The sequence below is a fragment of the Mesocricetus auratus genome, unplaced genomic scaffold, assembly GCF_017639785.1.
Source record: "Mesocricetus auratus isolate SY011 unplaced genomic scaffold, BCM_Maur_2.0 Super-Scaffold_100027, whole genome shotgun sequence".
Classification (NCBI taxonomy): Eukaryota; Metazoa; Chordata; class Mammalia; order Rodentia; family Cricetidae; genus Mesocricetus; species Mesocricetus auratus.
Window position 1 is genome coordinate 9,339,188 of NW_024429208.1, and position 16,990 is coordinate 9,356,177.

General features: G+C 48.4%; 1 protein-coding gene across 1 annotated transcript in view; it reads left to right on the forward strand.

Moving 5' to 3' along the window:
- Nucleotides 1–13,765: 13,765 nt before the first annotated feature.
- Nucleotides 13,766–16,990, forward strand: part of Col18a1 (collagen type XVIII alpha 1 chain) — a 106,436-nt gene continuing 103,211 nt past the window's right edge. Inside the window, exons 1-2 of the mRNA XM_013113903.3 lie at nt 13,766–13,878; nt 13,966–14,054. Coding sequence (XP_012969357.1) covers nt 13,868–13,878; nt 13,966–14,054 — 100 coding nt within the window. The 5' untranslated portion in view covers nt 13,766–13,867. The remainder of the gene's footprint in view (nt 13,879–13,965; nt 14,055–16,990) is intronic.

Genomic DNA, 16,990 nt, shown 5'->3' on the forward strand with positions numbered 1-16,990 from the left:
AACTGTTCCCAAAGTAGTGGTCCACCTTTCTCAACGGTGTCTGAAGCCATGCATGCGTTGCTCCCGTCTGCCCGTCTCCCCAGTCACCCTTGTTTATGGCTCGTCTCCCATCCTCTGCCTCCATCTACAGTCACGTGAGTTTCCTGTTCTGTTCTCCCACTTTTCTGAGATGCCTGCCAGCCTGCTGGACACTCGTGGATGGCCCCTACACAACCTCATGACCTGGCTTCGAGTATTAAACATTTCTCCCTGTTGACAATTTGCTCCCAAAGGACAAACATCCTCCACTTAAAACTTTCTTTCCCACTTCTACAGCCACACACACCCCTCCCTGACCCGTCTCCCTCTGCATCCCTCTGGGCCCAGGACTGGGAGCTTAGACTGCTCTTTTGGCTACTTTTGCTTTTAGCCTCTTCAGAAGTTCACCACAGGGTGTCTCTAGGCAGTGCCTGGAGCAGGGAGAGGTTGGGTGTGGTCCTGGGCTTCCTGGGGGACAGCTGTTCTCACAGGGCTCCTGGACAGTATGCACTGGAGCTGCACACGCTGTGCGGGCCTCTTTAAACCCTGTACCAGTCTTTACATAATGCTCCTTTCAACTTCCCCGTAAACATCCCTCCTGTGTCCTCTGCTCCCTGCTGGGACCCTGATCTAAACCGCATGTGCTGTGTTCATGAACGTGTTTGCCCCTCCCGGACTCTAAAGGAGAGTCCCTTCTATTTTCCGCTTGGAATTTATCTTCATTTATAACATTGAACTTGACCTCTTGGATGACAGCTCACTAAGCTGACCCGCCGTGGGAAGCAGACACAGATGGGTCCCACTGCAGACTGATGGCCCTGGGCCATCTGAGCCTGAAAGCAGTATCCAGGTGACATCGGGCTTTACAATCAACTCCTGGCTTTCATCTCTCGCAGCCCACCTTGCTTGTTTTTTTTTTTTTTTTTTTTTTTTTTTGCCTCTATAGCACAAGGAGTACAAGCACACACCTCCACATCCATTTATTTTAAATGTGGTTCTGAGTATTGAACTTCGGTCCTTGTGCTTGCAAAGAAGCACTTCGAGGGCTCAGCTATATACCCACACTCCCTAGTGTAACTTTTCAAAATGCTTCTCTACTCCCAAGGACATCCCAGTTTAGACGGCAAATTACATCTCATTGCAACCATGTCACCCCTTGCCCTTCCATTGGAAACTCACTGTATGTAGGTCCCTTTGGTCAGACCCTAAGTGCCACTCCGGGTAGACAGCCATCATCACCAGTGACTTCTCTAAGGGCCTGGCAGAGGATTTTTGTAGGAGCTGCCACATAAGACCCATAGCAGGGAAGTAGCCATATTGACGCTCCAGCTCTTGTCCAGGGGCTTTGTTTCCCATGTCTACCAGGACAGGAGACCGTGCCCCAAGACTAGGCAGTAGGAAGGTGGATAGGGAGTGTGGACCTTCCAAACACTGCCCAGTGCCTCTCAGGTGAGTCCTGCATCTCTCTTCTATCATATGCTTTTGTGGGCCACCACTTGTAGCAGAGCTTCCACATGGGTTCTGCTGTCCTTTCGTGTGCTCACTTCTAGATACAATAGCAGGTGCTCGGCTCTGAGACAGAGCAGGGAAAATAAGCTTCAGGCTCTGGGACGACTCTTCTTCAGCCTTGTCATGTAACAAACAAGGCTTGAGTGAGCGAGTGACCAGGCCACATCAACTGAAAGGACATGCCAGGCCAGGTCAGGTGTGGCCAAGGTCATGTGGCTTTGCCTGAGCTCTCCTTGGGCTAGCCCCTGAGTTTGTGTTTTCCTCTTCCTCCGTTCACAGAATCCCCTAGAGGAAAGCAGGGATGAGGCCTGGGCAGAGAACAGGAAAGGGGGAAGCAGATGGGGAGGCAGGGTGGAGCTGGAGGAAAAAGGGAACAATGTGAGAGGGGAGGGGAGGAAGGGGATGAGGTGCCTACCGGCTGCTCTCAGCCCCAGAGCACAATGAACTGTATAACAATGCAGCCCTGGGTTGAGTAGGGCACCTGGGCAGCTCCCTAGGCTCAGCTCTCTGAGCCCTGGATTTCACAGTTCCTTGTTTTTCTCATCCTGTTGCTCCTTCCTGTACCCCCAAGTATCCTCTTGAGTTGGGGGTGGGAGCAGACACCCAGTGTCTCCAGGGTACTCTGGGGACAGTGGGAGCTTTGTCTGCATGACCTGTCTTCCACTCAGAACTTTGCTAGAGAGTTCAGTTTTATAGGAAAATCCATTCATGTTTGCCGTTGTAGTCGTAATCATTTTTTCTCTTTTGCTTGTTATAATGTACTTCATGCAACCAGAAGTGTCATTACTGTGCACATGTGTAATTTAAAGAACAGTAACATAAAAAGCACCTTCAAACATACTGCAGCCTCCGTGTGGGTTGTTCTATATGTTCACTGTGAATGAGACTTCCTGGCTTGAAGACCCAGGCAGAGCGGTGAAGAGGTGAGGTGAGGCCGAGAGGAACCACCAAGGGGTGTGATGCATATTCTGCTGGCACATGACCTTTGTAATGTAACCTAGACATAGATTCAGATATCTCCTAGGCCATGCTAGAGAGCCAATCTGGGAACATCTGTAGATCTGGTAGACCATTCTAGGAACATCTATAGACAAGACGGTAAACATTTAGTAGAAACATCTGGTAGACCAGGATGAGGACATCTGGTAGACCACTCTGGAGCCATCTGGTAGACCATTCTACAAACATCTGAGAGACTACTGTGGAAACATCTGGTAGACAACTCTGGAGCCATCTGGTAGACCATGCTGGAGAGCTATAGTAGACCACTCTAGAGATACCTGGTAGACAACTCTGGAACCATCTGGAAGACCATGTTGTAGAGCTATAGTAGACCACTCTGGAGACATCTGGTAGACCTCATTGGGGCTATCTAGTATACCAGGTTGAAGATATTTAGTAGACCTCGCTAGAGCCATCTGGTAGACGAGTACCTTTTAGACTTTTTCCATTTACAACCTCTTTTTATCTGAGACATTTTTATGTAATGCTGGTTGTGTGTGTGTGTGTATGTATGTATGTATGTATGCATGTATGTATAACAGGTATACAAATCTGTGGTAGAATATTATTTTCAGGTGTGTGACTTTTGTTGATGCTGCATTTGTTTAACTCTGTGAAGCTGTGTTACTGTGCCTGTATAAAATCCCTGGTGGTCCTAAAAGAAATTTGAATGGCCAAGAGTGAGGCAGTAGCAAGGATAGGCAGGGCTGGCAAGCAAAGAGTATAAATAGGAGGAGAAACAAGGAAGAGAGGAGCAATAAGAGAACAAGGGTAAGAGGATACCATGTGCCAGCCACCCAGGAAGCCAGTCATCCAGTCAGCCACAGAGTAAGAGTAAAAGTAAGATTTAAATAAGAGAGAGATATGTCAGGGAGCCCATGTAATATTTTAGAAATGTGTTTCACCCAGCAGCTAGTTCTAAGAGCTCAGAACTTCTTTTGTCTTTTAGATTACGACTGATTACCACTGGATGCCTGGCCTTGGTGGGGAAATGACACCTATTCTGAATAACTAAAGACTTGGGCTAATGGGCTGTACTGACCTGGGGTACCTGAGGGATGGAGTACAAGCTACTAAGGAATGTCTCTAGGGCTGAAGGAAATACTTGCTCTCAGTCTTTATACATGATAATAGATGTCTTCTGCCATTGCGCCCACCTTTGGATGGTTACTTACCATGATGCTTCAATAAACTGTGGCCTTCAGTATTTACTAGGAGCCCTCTGTCTTGGTGTTAATGTTGTTGGATAGCTAGGTCTTCCCTCATCCATACTCCCCCACTCAGGGTCAGCCTGGGGGTTGTTTGGCTGGCCCTGATCACAGATCCAAAGACATCAGTCTGGAATAGATGGCCCCTACAGCATGGGGACCATGGTAAAAGCCTAGAGGAAAAGGTAGATGGGATAATCTAAAGATTAAAAAAAAAAGCTGGCTAGAAACAAGCCAAGCTAAGGCCGGGTATTCATAACTTAGAATAAGCCTCTGTGTGTGATTTATTCGGGAGCTTGGTAGAGGGCCCTTCAAAAGGCAAAGGAGTAAAAAAAATAACAAACAATACAAATCAAACATTTATTGTTAATAAATCTTAAAAGTATTTACAACAATTATTTGCTGTACACATAATTTTATAGTGTATTGACATGAAATCAAATTTGTGTATCAATGAGATAGATGTGCTTGCTCATTTTTGTATAATTAATTAAATTTGGGCTGAATATTTAATATTTTGGGACATAACATCTTTAACATTTTATAGAGTTGATTAATATTTTGATTTTATAATGGCCCAAGTATTTTTAGGACTATTTGAGAAATTGTTGGAAATTCTGCTTGAACTGAATTGATTGCTTCACCCTTCTTTTGCCTTTCCCCTTCCTCTTTGTTGATGTTTAATAAACGTGTAGATGGCTACCACTGGATAGGGCATTGCATCTCAATGTATAAGTGCAATATATCTTGTGTGTGTGTGTATGCGTGCATGTGCACGTGTGTGTGTGTGTGTGTGTGTGTGTGTGTGTACATGCTCATGGTAATTAAGTCTGATATAACTCTGGAGGACATAACTATCTTGTATACTTAAAAGGGGGATTTCCCAGTTTACTATGATCCACAATAATGCCTTTCAATACGTTTTACCATTACACAGAGAAGTTTCGTGTTCATGGAGTCACAGAATACAAACCCTTTTGTGTACAGCATCTGCCCTGTAGTGGTGTTTGTGAACTTCACCCTGCTGTGTGTAACCGTCTTCATGCTGAAGCTTTCCTCTTGTGAACTTAACACGGTTTTTGCATTCTGCTGTGGATGGGCTGTGGACTCTGATGACCAGTTCTTCTGTGAACATTCTTGTCCATGTCTTTAGGGGATACACATAGCTATGTCTGTTGGACGTTTTCCCAAGAGAAGGATTTGCATGCTTCACTTTGCTGGATATGGCCAGTTTTCCAAGAAGTTTCTACAATTTTTTGCCCCTACCAGCAGGAAGTGAACATTCCAGATGTCTTTTTTTGGGGACTTGGCATCATCTCCACTGTTCTTTTTGACAGTTTTCCTGATGAGTAAGAAAGGGATATATCCATCTCTCCTCTCTGTGAGCAGGTTTGGTTTGGGTACAACTTTCTCATTCTGTTGCCATGGAAATATGATAAGGACAGAACTTGAGTCAGGGTTGGTGTCTCATGGCTCCTGGAATTACAGGTCTCAGCATGCTCTGGAAATAGCTGACGGTGATGCCATGGATATGGGTACCTGGATGCATGGCGTGCACATACATTGGCTCCTTGCTGGAAATCATTGCTGCCTCAGAGCTTCATTCAGGGTGTGGGTTCTAAGTGGGTGGTGTCATCCATCCATACAGGATTTGTCCCTGACATCTGAGCTTATATTGGTAGGATAGGAAAATCTGGGCATCTCCGTGAAGATCAATTGATTACACTCATGTGGATCCATCTCTGCATTTCTTTCTTTCTTTTTTCTTTTTTTGGTTTTTCGAGACAGGGTTTCTCTGTGGCTTTGGAGGCTGTCCTGGAACTAGCTCTTGTAGACCAGGCTAGCCTCAAACTCACAGATCCACCTGCCTCTGTCTCCTGAGTACTGGGATTAAAGGTGTGTGCCACCACTGCCTGGCATGAGGTACTATTTTATTCATTATGCTCACTGGTATTTCTACCTGTCTTCCAATACTGCTCCGTTTTGGTTATCATAGTAAACTACAAAATGTAAATTTATAGTGAAATATTAAAAAAATTGAACATATTCCTCAACATGTTTTTTTGGAGGGGGGATGGTGTGTTCCCCCCCCCAATAGCATGAGCTATACTTAGTCCTTTGTATTTTTAAAAATTTATTTAACTTTTCCAGGCATTGGTGGCGCACACCTTTAATCCCAGCACTTGGGAGGCAGAGGCAGGGGGATCTCTGTGAGTTTGAGGCCAGCCTGGTCTACAAAGTGAGTTCCAGGACAGCCTCCAAAACAATACAGAGAAACTCTGTCTCAGAAAAAAAAATGTATTCAACTTTATTTCATGTGCACTTGTGTGAAGATATCAGATTCCCTGGAACTGGAGTTACTGACAGTTGTAAGTTGCCATGTGAGTGCTAGGAATTGAACCAGGGTTCTCTGGAAGAACAGCCAGTGCTCTTAACCACTGAGCCATCTCTCCAGCTACAGTCTTAAAGTTTCTTTATCAGTAAAATTTTATGGATTTTTGGCACACAGATCTTAGACATATTAACTTCATTGCCGGATGGTTTGTGTTTATTATGGTTAACTTCAGCTGTCAACTTGACCTAGAGTTACCTGGGAAGAGGAACCTTAACTGAAGGGTTGCCTCAATCTGAGGAGCCCAAGGCCATGTGTGTGAAGTATTTTCTTAATTGCTAGTTGATGAAGGAGGGCCCAGCCCACTGTGGGTAGGGCCATCCCTAGGCAGATGGTCCTGGGCTGTATAAAAATGTTAACTATGCATTACTGAAGCAAGCCAGTAAGCAGGGTCCTTCCATGGTCTCTGTTATGGTGGTTATCACAGCAACAGATGAGCAAACTAGGTTAGTGCTTTTATGCTATTGTGTATGTATAGCTTTAAACAAACAAACAAAAATACTCTTTGCATTCTTTAAACCCTTTGCAACCACTATTCTGCTCTTTCCTTCTCTGGGTTCAGCTATTCTAGAGTCCATGGGTAAGTCAGATAATAAAGAGTCTGTCATCTGTGCCTGGCTTATTTCTCTGAGTAAAATGTCCTTCACACTCCTCCCTGCTGTCACTGTTGCCAGACCTGTCTCCTTTCCTAATGGCACACTAATATTTTATTGGCTTGTACCAAATACATCTTCTTCACCCACTCATTGGTTGGTAGGCAGATGGGTTGATTTCCTTTGGTGATAAATGGTGCTGCAGTGAACACAGGAATTCTTTATTTCTTTGAGTGACCTTGTTGATTTTAGTGAGTAGACTTTTGGTGAAGACATTAGAGGTTCTTAAATATAAGTTGAGGTCATCTGAAAATAAGTTATTTAGTTCCTTTCTTTCCTTTTTCTCAGTTTGTGTGACTTTTATTTTTTTCCTCTTATTTTTACCCAACACATCTTGTAAATATTGTCTAGGTTAAATGTTGAGTTATTTGTTGTTGACATCATGAACTATATGTATTTACTTATTTATTCTTGCCCTTATATTTTCAATTTTTGTAATTTATAATCTGTTTAATCCTCAAATAGCCTTTGTCTGTTTCACACACACTGTGAGGCTCCAGGACAGTATTTTCCTAGATCTTTACTCTCGTTCTTCCTGATATCGTTACCATATGTTTTGCCTGTAATATGTTATCAACATAGAATGGTGCCATAGAGTTTCCTTTAAACAGATAACACAGCAATTAAAATGCATTGGAATCTGGGCATGGTGGCACATGTCTTTAATTGCAGCATTTGGGAGGCAGAAACAGGTGAACACTGTGAGTTCAAGGCCAGCTTGGTCTACATAGTGAGGTCCAGATAGCCAAGGCTACATAGTGAGACCCTGTCACAAAAAACAACAAACAAACAAAACCCAAATAGAATGTATTATAAATAAGTTTCTCATTTTGTCATCATTGCTTCTAATACTCATCACTCTTTTTAGATCTAAGTATGTCATCGGTCATTTCTTATAAAACATGAACTACACGTGACTGGGTTAATCAAACAAGAAGGCACTTTTTTAATTTTTAAAAGGTATTTTCAGTGAATAAACAAGCCAGGCCTAGTGACACAGGTCTGTAGTTTCTCTCCTCTGGAAGCTGAGGCTAGGGAATAGCAGGTTCAAGGTCTACCTGGACTATAGGGTGAGTTCAAGACCAGCATGGGCAGCTTAGTTGGGGCTTTGTCTCAAAACAGAAAGACAGAAAGAGAAGACATGAGGTAGAGAAGGAAAGGGTAGAGGAATGGCTGGGGTGTACAGTGTAGTGGCAGAGTACTTTCCCAGAGTGTGGAAGGTCCTAGGTTCAGTCCCCAGTACTATACAATAAAATCATTTAGAAAGGATTCTGAATCAGAGCTTTTGTTACCGACACAATGATGCTGTTCCACTGTGATGACCATATGTTGCTTCTGGGGACCCTGCTGTGGGTCCTTGTTTCTCTCTGTATCTTCATGCCTCTCTGATCGCCAATAGTGCTTAACTTGACATCAGCTTGATTTGATGGAGAGACTCTGGGGTGGTGAGTCACACTTTCTTTTTCTGCTCTATTTTGTTTATTTTAGTTTTTGGCATTTGTTCTAGTAAATGTTTTCTGGGATTCTTCAATTTTTGCTTTTGTGTCTGTCATTAATTTAAAAATTCACAAGCATTATTTCTTCAAATATTTCTTCCCCTCCCCCTGCATGTGGGCTTGTTGAAAACAGTCCTCTATCCATCGTGGGAGAAAAACTCCCATCGTTTCCAGTCTGTGTGTGTGTGTGTGTGTGTGTGTGTGTGTGTGTGTGTGTGTGTGTGTGTGTGAAGGTGCTCCCACTCATGGGTTGAGTTTGCTACCAATCTTGTCAGAGCTGCTCCTCAGTCCTTACATGGTGGTTTCCATTTTGGATGCTGTATTTCAGTCTCTTCAAGGAAGTATATTATTTTAAGCATAAGTTAAAAAAAATCATCCAACTCATTAACGATGGGATTGCTAAGTCAGGCACACTGGTTTCATGCCAATCATTTAAATGCATGTGTATTGCGTCAAACTGCAAAGAGCTGGGGCACTCTGTAAATTTAAACACAAAAACAAGCTTTTGGGACCATGGATATTTTCTTTTTCTGAAACTTCACAAAACAACTGTGTTTCTAGAAGAACACAAATCTGAAGGAAGACCCCCACCCCCAAAGAGACTAGTATGGACCATATCAGGTGGGAGGAAAGAGAACAGAGAGGAGGGGCCGGCATAGGTGCCATCAGCTCCAGCAGCAGCGACATTTGGGCTTTTAAAAGGAAATTATAAGTATGATCAGTCTATGTCTTCAGATAGCCCACAGCTGGACGGGGTGAAGGTGTCGCATGAGGCAGGTGCACACATAGCAAGTGTCAAGAAGGGGACAAGGTCAGCGGGGCAGGGCACAGGCCAGCCCCGCCTAGTAGGCTCTACAAATGGCCCAGCTAGTGTGCCTCACACAAAGCATGGCTGTAGGCACTGAGTCAGGCGGCTCAGAGCGAGGATGCCATCACACAGGACCAGGGAGGAGGGAGAGTCAGGGCATAGGGCAGAAGAGATGAGGTCCCAGGTCCCAGGTCCCAGGTCCCAGCTGGCTGCAGGTAGGATCTAGGTCTACCCTGGTGGTGGCAGCCGGAGAGAGAGCTGCAGCAGAGGTAGTTGGAGGAGGAAGGTCACGTGAAAGCCAAGTGACAGGAAAGTGAATGTGGCTGGACAAGTTTTAGCATTGCTTTGAGAGTCAACAAACCCAGATTGTGTGTGTGTGTGTGTGAGTGTGTGTGTGTGTGTGTGTGTGTGAGTGAGAGAGAGAGAGAGAGAGAGAGAGAGAGAGAGAGAGAGAGAGTATATATCTGGTTGTATGTTTTTATAGTGTCTTTGTGTGTACACCTGTAATATTGTGGTGTGATCACTCGAGTACTTCAGATAGTTGGTTGTATTTTTTTTTTTTTTTTTGGTTTTTCGAGACAGGGTTTCTCTGTGGCTTTGGAGGCTGTCCTGGAACTAGGTCTTGTAGACCAGGCTGGCCTCGAACTCACAGAGATCCGCCTGCCTCTGCCTCCCAAGTGCTGGGATTAAAGGCGTGCGCCACCAACACCCGGCATTGTTGTTGTTGTTTTTTTTTTAACATTTATTTTACTGGAGTGAAAGAAGGGAAACTGTGGTCAGGCTGGAAAAAATTAATTAATTAAAAAGAAAAAGGATTTGTTCTATTTTTTTTATGTGTACACATCTGTGTAAGCGCATGGCTGTGTGGGTGCCCTCAGAGACCAGCTGTTGTTACAGACAGTTACGAGCTACCCATCGAAGGTGTAGAGAGCCACCCAACTCAGATCCCCTGGAAGAACAAGCCCTTTCTCCAGCCCCTGCTAGGGACAGTTTTGAGCTGAAGGGTCCTCTCAGCTCTAGGGAGGCACCATGTGGATTGGAGTGAGGTCCACCATGCCATTAACCAGTGGCTCCTAACCTTCCCGATATTGTGACCCTTTAATACAGTTCCTCACGTTGTGGTGACCCCCAACCGTAAAATTATTTTTGCTGATACTTCATAGCTATAATTTTGCTACTTTTGTGAATCATAATAGAACTATCTGATATGCAGGATATCTGATATGCAACTCCCTTGAAAGGGCCATTCGACCCCAAAGGGGTTTCAACCCACAGGTTGAGAACCGCTGCCGTTAACTGAGTTACACCCATGAGGTGAAGCAGAGCGGAGGTATAGACCCCATAGTGTGATCCTGGCGTATCAAGACGGGGCGGTGTAGCTATGCAATGAAGAAAGAAACACGGTCAAAGGACAGCTCACATGGTCCCCAGTGCTGCGCAGAGATGGTGATAGAGCCAAGGGACATAGTCCAGCAGAGGCCAGAGCACAGGAATGTTCCTCAGGTCTCGGGACGACGCCTGCAGCCTGAAAGTGAACAGCGACACTGTGTGCTCAGGTCCGGGGGCGTGGCTGAGACTAGACCTCTGATAGACACTTGTGCTTTCCACAGCCACCTGGCCCATCTGTAGTGTCCCCCCCCTCCTGTTGAAAAGTCACTTTGGTGGCCACTGTAATTTGGATCTTACATGTTGCCCCCAGATCCATGTGCTGAAGGTTTGATCCCCAGTCTCGGGTGCCACTGGGAGGTTGAGGAAAGCTGAGGGCCTAGTGGGAAACTAAGTCATGGGGCAAGCCATTGGAGGGGCTGTCGGGACCTCCACCCTGCCCAGTCTGCTTTGTGATCACTGTGAGGTGGGCAGCCTCCTGTGCCAGTGTGACTGGGCCAACCAGAGTCTGAACCCTAAGGAATTACAAGCCTAAACAAGACTTCCTTCCTTATAAGTTGATGCTTTTCACCTATTTTGTTACAGCAACAGGAAGCTGACTCACATGTTACCCACATCCAACTCCATGGTGCCTCTCTGGACGCAGGAGGAGCAGAGCCTGCTGTTGATCCCATTGTGCCAGTGTGCCAGGACAGCCGAGGACTCTCTCTCTCTCTCCTCTCTCTCTCTCTCTCTCTCTCTCTCTCTCTCTCTCTCTCTCTCTCTCTCTCTCTCTCTCTGCCCCTCAGTTTTAGAGGATCAACTAATGGCTGGAGGTTGAGCCCTGCTCCCCTGAGCAAACCCCCTACTTTTGTGGAAGAAGAGGAGGGCACGCAGCGTAACATTAACTGAGACTTTCCTGAGTGACATCCATATTTTCAGCGTCCCCCCCCCCATAGTGATTCCTTCTTCCCTGTGTATACAAAGGGAACAAACTCTAAAAGGAAAAAGCTGTGAGTATTAGGGGAATAATGGAGACAACCTGAGGGTAGGGCAGTGTAGAATGTGTGATTTTAGCAGCCGGTGTGGCAGCCAAGCACCACACTCACAGCAGAGAGCTCAGCTTAGTGATTTCCGTTGTCTGTCACAGTGCTTGTCGCTCAGGCCCTTTGAAGGACACTCTTCACTGCGTCAGGGAAAGACAACCAGGCTTGGTGTCTCCGGTGGCTCCCCGTTGTCCCCATCACCAAATTCTCCCCAAATGGACTCATCTCTGCCCTGAGGTGTCAAACAGGGGACGGAGGCGGTCAGCAAACTCTGAAGCCCAAGGATTCCTCTCAGAAACTACGGACAGACCTGGGGGCTACATCCTGCCACCTGCAGAGGCCTGCTTTTTTGGACACATAGTTAAGCTCTCATCATCTGATTGAAGATTGAGGAAGATTGAGGAATTAGGTCTGCTGTGGTGGAAGCAGACAGGCCTGGAAGACAGGCAGAAGAGCCGAGAGCCGCCTCCTTCCTTCCCATCCCACCATGAGCTCCTCAGACTCTTTCACCTCAGACTCTTCACCTCAGACTTTTCACCTGGGGCATGGCTTCCAGATAGATAGACGTGTTAACAAAGAGAGACAGGATCATCGAAGTCCCAGACATGCTCCTACATGTTTGTATACATGAATGCATGCTGACCGACACACAGGCACCTACTACGTGTAACTGTGCCAACCCACACCTGAACTTGGAGTACTCAGAAACACACAAAGGACCTCCAGGCACAGCAAGGGCCTAGATCCACTCTCCCCTCTCCTCTGAAATTGAAGTTTTGAAAATGAGTGTAGGACAATCAATCATTCCTACTCTCAAAAAGTGTGGACCACAGTTCTCTAGATGGCCTTCTTCCTCCCTGCGCCCTTTTCACCTGCACGGGGATTCCGGGTTCGAAGGCAGATGAAGCGGGGATGTGGGCCAGCTGGATGGGCGAGACTGGGCAGGCCCCTGGGTCTGGGGCAGGATCCGGCCTTTGAAGCTGGAGAAGAAGGGGATGATGTGATCCCATCAGAATCCCAAGCAGGCCTCAGGCTGCAGCTGCAGAGCAGCGGGCAGGGGGAGGGCAGCGCCAGGCTGTCAGGAGGTAATATGGGGAAGGCCAGGAAGGGAGACTTGAGAGGGGCCTGGAAAGCATGGGAAGGACTCAGAGCAGCGGGGTGGCATGGAGGAACTTGGTCTCTGGTCTACAAGAAACATGTGAGTCACTTCAGGTGCTACAGGCTGGGGGTGGGGGCGTGAGAGGGTCTGGGGAGCCAGGCTGACCCTGTGGCTATTTCTCTGTGGTCCAGGAGAGGAGCCAGGCCAGGAAGGACTAGTAGGGGTAGGCAAAGATTAGAGTCTGGGGGAATGTCACTAGGTCAGTGGGAATGGCTTTCTGGAATCTCGATTTGATGACTGTGAGCATCTCTGATTTTGTTAAAGGACTGGCCAGAAGGCCATGTTGTCCTGTTGCTGGAGGAAGGAGCCAAGAGGTAGGTCAGGTAGGAGATCAGGAGAGCTGAACTGGTGAGAGAGAAACGGGATCTTGGGTGCGTGCGTGCGTGCGTGCGTGCGTGCGTGTGTGTGTGTGTGTGTGTGTGTGTGTGTGTGTGTGTGTCTACTCAAAGGTGTTTCCTTGTGTGGGGGTGGGAGTGGGGGCAGGGTTACCCCTGGGCATGGCAGGCTTCATAACACCTGCACACCTGCAGGCAGCTGTTGGAGGAGACACCCATGGGGGTGCACCATGGGCAGCGGTTTAGGGAGAGCTACTGCCCCAGGCTGGAAGTCAGTGGAGATGCTGAAGTTGGTAGGACCCCCATGACACACCCAATGACCCAAGAGCAGAGGGGGTAAGAAGTGACCAGTGTCTCTCCAGTGTTGCCTGGAGGTAGATACCTTTCTTCAGATCTCTGGCCTTCCTGGCAGTCCACCTCATGGACTGAGAGCATGTCCTGCAATGGTGCAATGGCCATGAGTTAATGAATGTGCGACGTCCCTACGCCTTGCCCTGGGTTCGAGCCTGGATCTCACTTGTAGCCTCTGGCAGCTTCGTGAGGCAGCTTGGTATGAGGGAAAAACACATGCGTTCGACACATCGAGGAGAGGGAGAGATTGTCACTCAGGGATTACTAGAAGCTGGGATAGATACCTGTCCTTGTCCACCCTGCTTGTCCTCAGGTTCTGAATCTATCAGATCGCTCACGGAGCTCTCCCTGGCCCAGCCCAGCGCCCTGCGCCCCGCCCATTGAACGTCCCCGCCCCTCCCCGCCCCTACTCGTCCCTGCCCGCCCCTGCCCTAGCCGCCCGCAGCGGTCGGGAGAGCCGTGGGCAAGCGGCTCACCGAGGCTCTGCGCTTAGCATCCGGGGCGCAGACGGCCTGGCCTGCGGAGATGGAGCCCAGGTTCGGGCTGCTGACGAGTGCAGGGCTGAAGGGTGTGAAGGGGTGGGGGACGCCCGGGGCCCGCTAACCTGTAGTTGTCGCCCACAGGTGGCACAGGCTCCGGCGGCGGCACCTTCTGGACGTGCTCACTAGTTTGGTCTTGCTGCTGGTGGTACGCGTGGCCTGGGCAAAGCCAGGTAAGCCCGGGTAGAAATATAACTTAGTACCCCAGTGTCTGCCTGTCTCCTGCGCCCTCTGTGCAGGTCTCTGGCTTATCCCGGCGATAACCTTTTACTTTGCGCGTTCAGCAGGGAGGCGGCAGCGTCCCGGGCCCTGCCTACGCGCAGGTGGCGGGCGGTGGCTTGAGCGCGCAGGGGTCGCGCGGCGCTGGCACTTTCAGCGCTGTGCCGCTTTGCTAGCCATTCATTCTCTAGACCCCGGGCGCTTGGGGTCCCGGAGTGCGGTTGGGCCAGGGTGGTGCGAGCTGCCCACTTCTGGAGTCTCTCGTGGGATGAGCAGACTTAGGCAACTCTGTGAAGAAGTTTGTGCGCTTCGCCAACTGCGCGCTTGCTGGCGGTGGTCAGCAAGGAGCCTAGGCATCCGCCTGTGGCCCACTTCGCCAATGTCGCCCTTCCTGGCCTCATTCTCGGCAATACTTGAGCTAGCGGCTGCCGCGGGTCCCTCCAGATCCTCGGGAGGGACCGTGGGCGGGGTTTGTCACGGCTGAGAAAGACCGAGGAAGATCGTTAAGTGCATGGCGTCATCTTTGAGTTTCCAACCTGTTGAGGCAAAACTGCGCGCATTTGCCCGGGGCCGGACTCGCCGTGGCCGGCCAGTCTTTGTGCGCCGCTGCTGCAGCGCAAGGCCCCTGTCCCCCGCTCCTGCGGTGGTGTCGGGTTGCTCGCGGTCCCCTTTGATGCTGTTGAGCGCCAAACGCACGCAGCCAGGACGGCAACAATACTCCTAAGCCCACGGATTCGTAGCTTTCTCTGCTGTCCCGCAGCATGTGCGCACCGGGTACATCCTTTGCTACCAGCTCTGAGATCCAGCAGCTAGCTAACTAGCAACTGACTGCTCTTCTCCTGCTCAGCTTGACAACAAAGCCCCTGAGTAGGGGGGCTGGGGAAACCCCGCGCTTTATCACAAAGGCGCCTGCGGGTGACCTCTCTAAGGAACCAAATCGGTACTCTGCCTACTCTCTGTTAGCAGTGTCACCTGCGGTGGCCACGGGCCTCTTGCCACAGCATCACGAAGGATGAAAGATGAAGAGAGGAGGAAGGTCCCCCTGAGAGGGAAAAATGACTGAGTTCATTGCTTCTGTAGCTTAGTCACTTCGGGCTAAATAGCAGTACAGGCCTTTTTAAACAGCCGATCTGAAAAACACCTGTTGGTTGGGTAGCAGATAATTCTTCATTTATTTGCGCTAACTACGGGGGGGGGGAGGGGGCAACGCCTTGCAACTGCCAGAGATGGGTTTTGGCCAGGCCGGTCCTACTGACCACATGGCACTTGGGGCTATTAATCAAATGAGGGTCTGGCAGGGGCTGCAGTCAGGGATTTGTAAGCCTAGGGCCTCTTCTGTAGTCACTGATGACAAAGGAAAGATGCTGGAGGGCCCCCCCCCCCAGCTAGACTTGATTTCAAGCATAGAAAAAAAGGTGATGGGTTTTAATTTTAGCCTTTGGTTGGAACAAACCCGTGTGTCAGTAAGCTTTGGTGAGATCTAAGGATAATGCTCGGGGGAGGGTGGTGTGTCTCTGTCTGCTTTGCTGTGGCTGTTGTTGGAGTTTCCAGCCTTGTGCCCTCAGGGACAGGAAGGTCCCGCTAGAGATGTCCAAGGAATGTGGTTCTTCTGTGTGCTGGAGGTTGAGCCCAAAGCTGCTCAGCAGGGCTTGTGTTCTTACACCAGCCCCTCCCCCAACATGGCCAGGGCTCCTCATCATTGTAGGGGCTGAGTCTCCCGGACCAGGGTAACTGGTGAGCTCTAAGTTACTGGGGGAAGAGCTCATATGCCTGGAATTCTGACTGGCAAGGTGTGATTTGCTCCGGTCATGTAGAAACCTCCCTCAGCTACTTTGAGGTCTGGATGCATCTCCCAGTGTCTCTAAGCTGAGTGAAGCCCTTTTCTGTTTTGTTTTTTTTTTTTTTTTTCTGGTCCCGAAGTCCTGTAATTCTGATTTAGATGCTCCGAAATAGCAGGTTGTGCATTAACCCTTAACCTGCCTTTGCTGTTGGAGCTGCCACACCCCTGTGCCTCCTAGGATGCGTAGGGTCCCCATCTGTCTGCAGTTTCTCCTCATGTGGTTATGGACTTTTGGGAGGGGTCTGGGAGGAAAGAGGACTTGCCAAGGAGGCATCCACAGGATGCTCATGGCCACGCTGGCGCTATCGCTATACCTTCCTGTCCCCAACTTTTCATGGGCATGACTCCCCCGGCAGAGCGCTGTGTTTGGCTCCTGCGTCACTAAGACTCCCCTCTGTCTAGGGGTGCATTAGCACACAGGAGTGCTCTTGCACTGCAGTCCCTCAGTAGGTCTGCAGGGACGGGACACATAGGCACCTGGTAACACTAGACTTTAAGTTAGCTCCTGTTCCTGGCTCACCCACTGGGGAGTCTTCAGGATTCAGATGCAAAGGCCTCGAAGATAGTTTTGAATTTCAGCAAAACTTGTTTTTCAGGGTACTCTTGTTTTCCTTCAAGGGAAGGGGGACTGAGAGAGGGGAAGCCCTCTTCAAGGAAACCTAGGCGGAAGGAGTGAGCTGACCTCCCCAGGGGACAGGTAGACAGTGTGGCTAATCAGGCCAGAGTGCTGCCTCTCAACACTGTTCCACTTTGAAAATGTACTGTGCACCCATGAATATTCATGGCACAAGTGCCCATAAGTTCATACATAGATGTGTATGCAGAAGTGTAATACAGATATGCGTACATGTTCACACAATGCAAACCACACACACATAGATTCATTTATATCTGTGCCCCTACGTGCCCACATGTGCATTTATATATATATACATATATATGTATGTGTATATATATATATATATATATATATATATATATATATATGCACACAAGCCAGGCAGTGTTGTCACACGCTTTTAATCCCAGCACACGGGAGGCAGAGGCAGG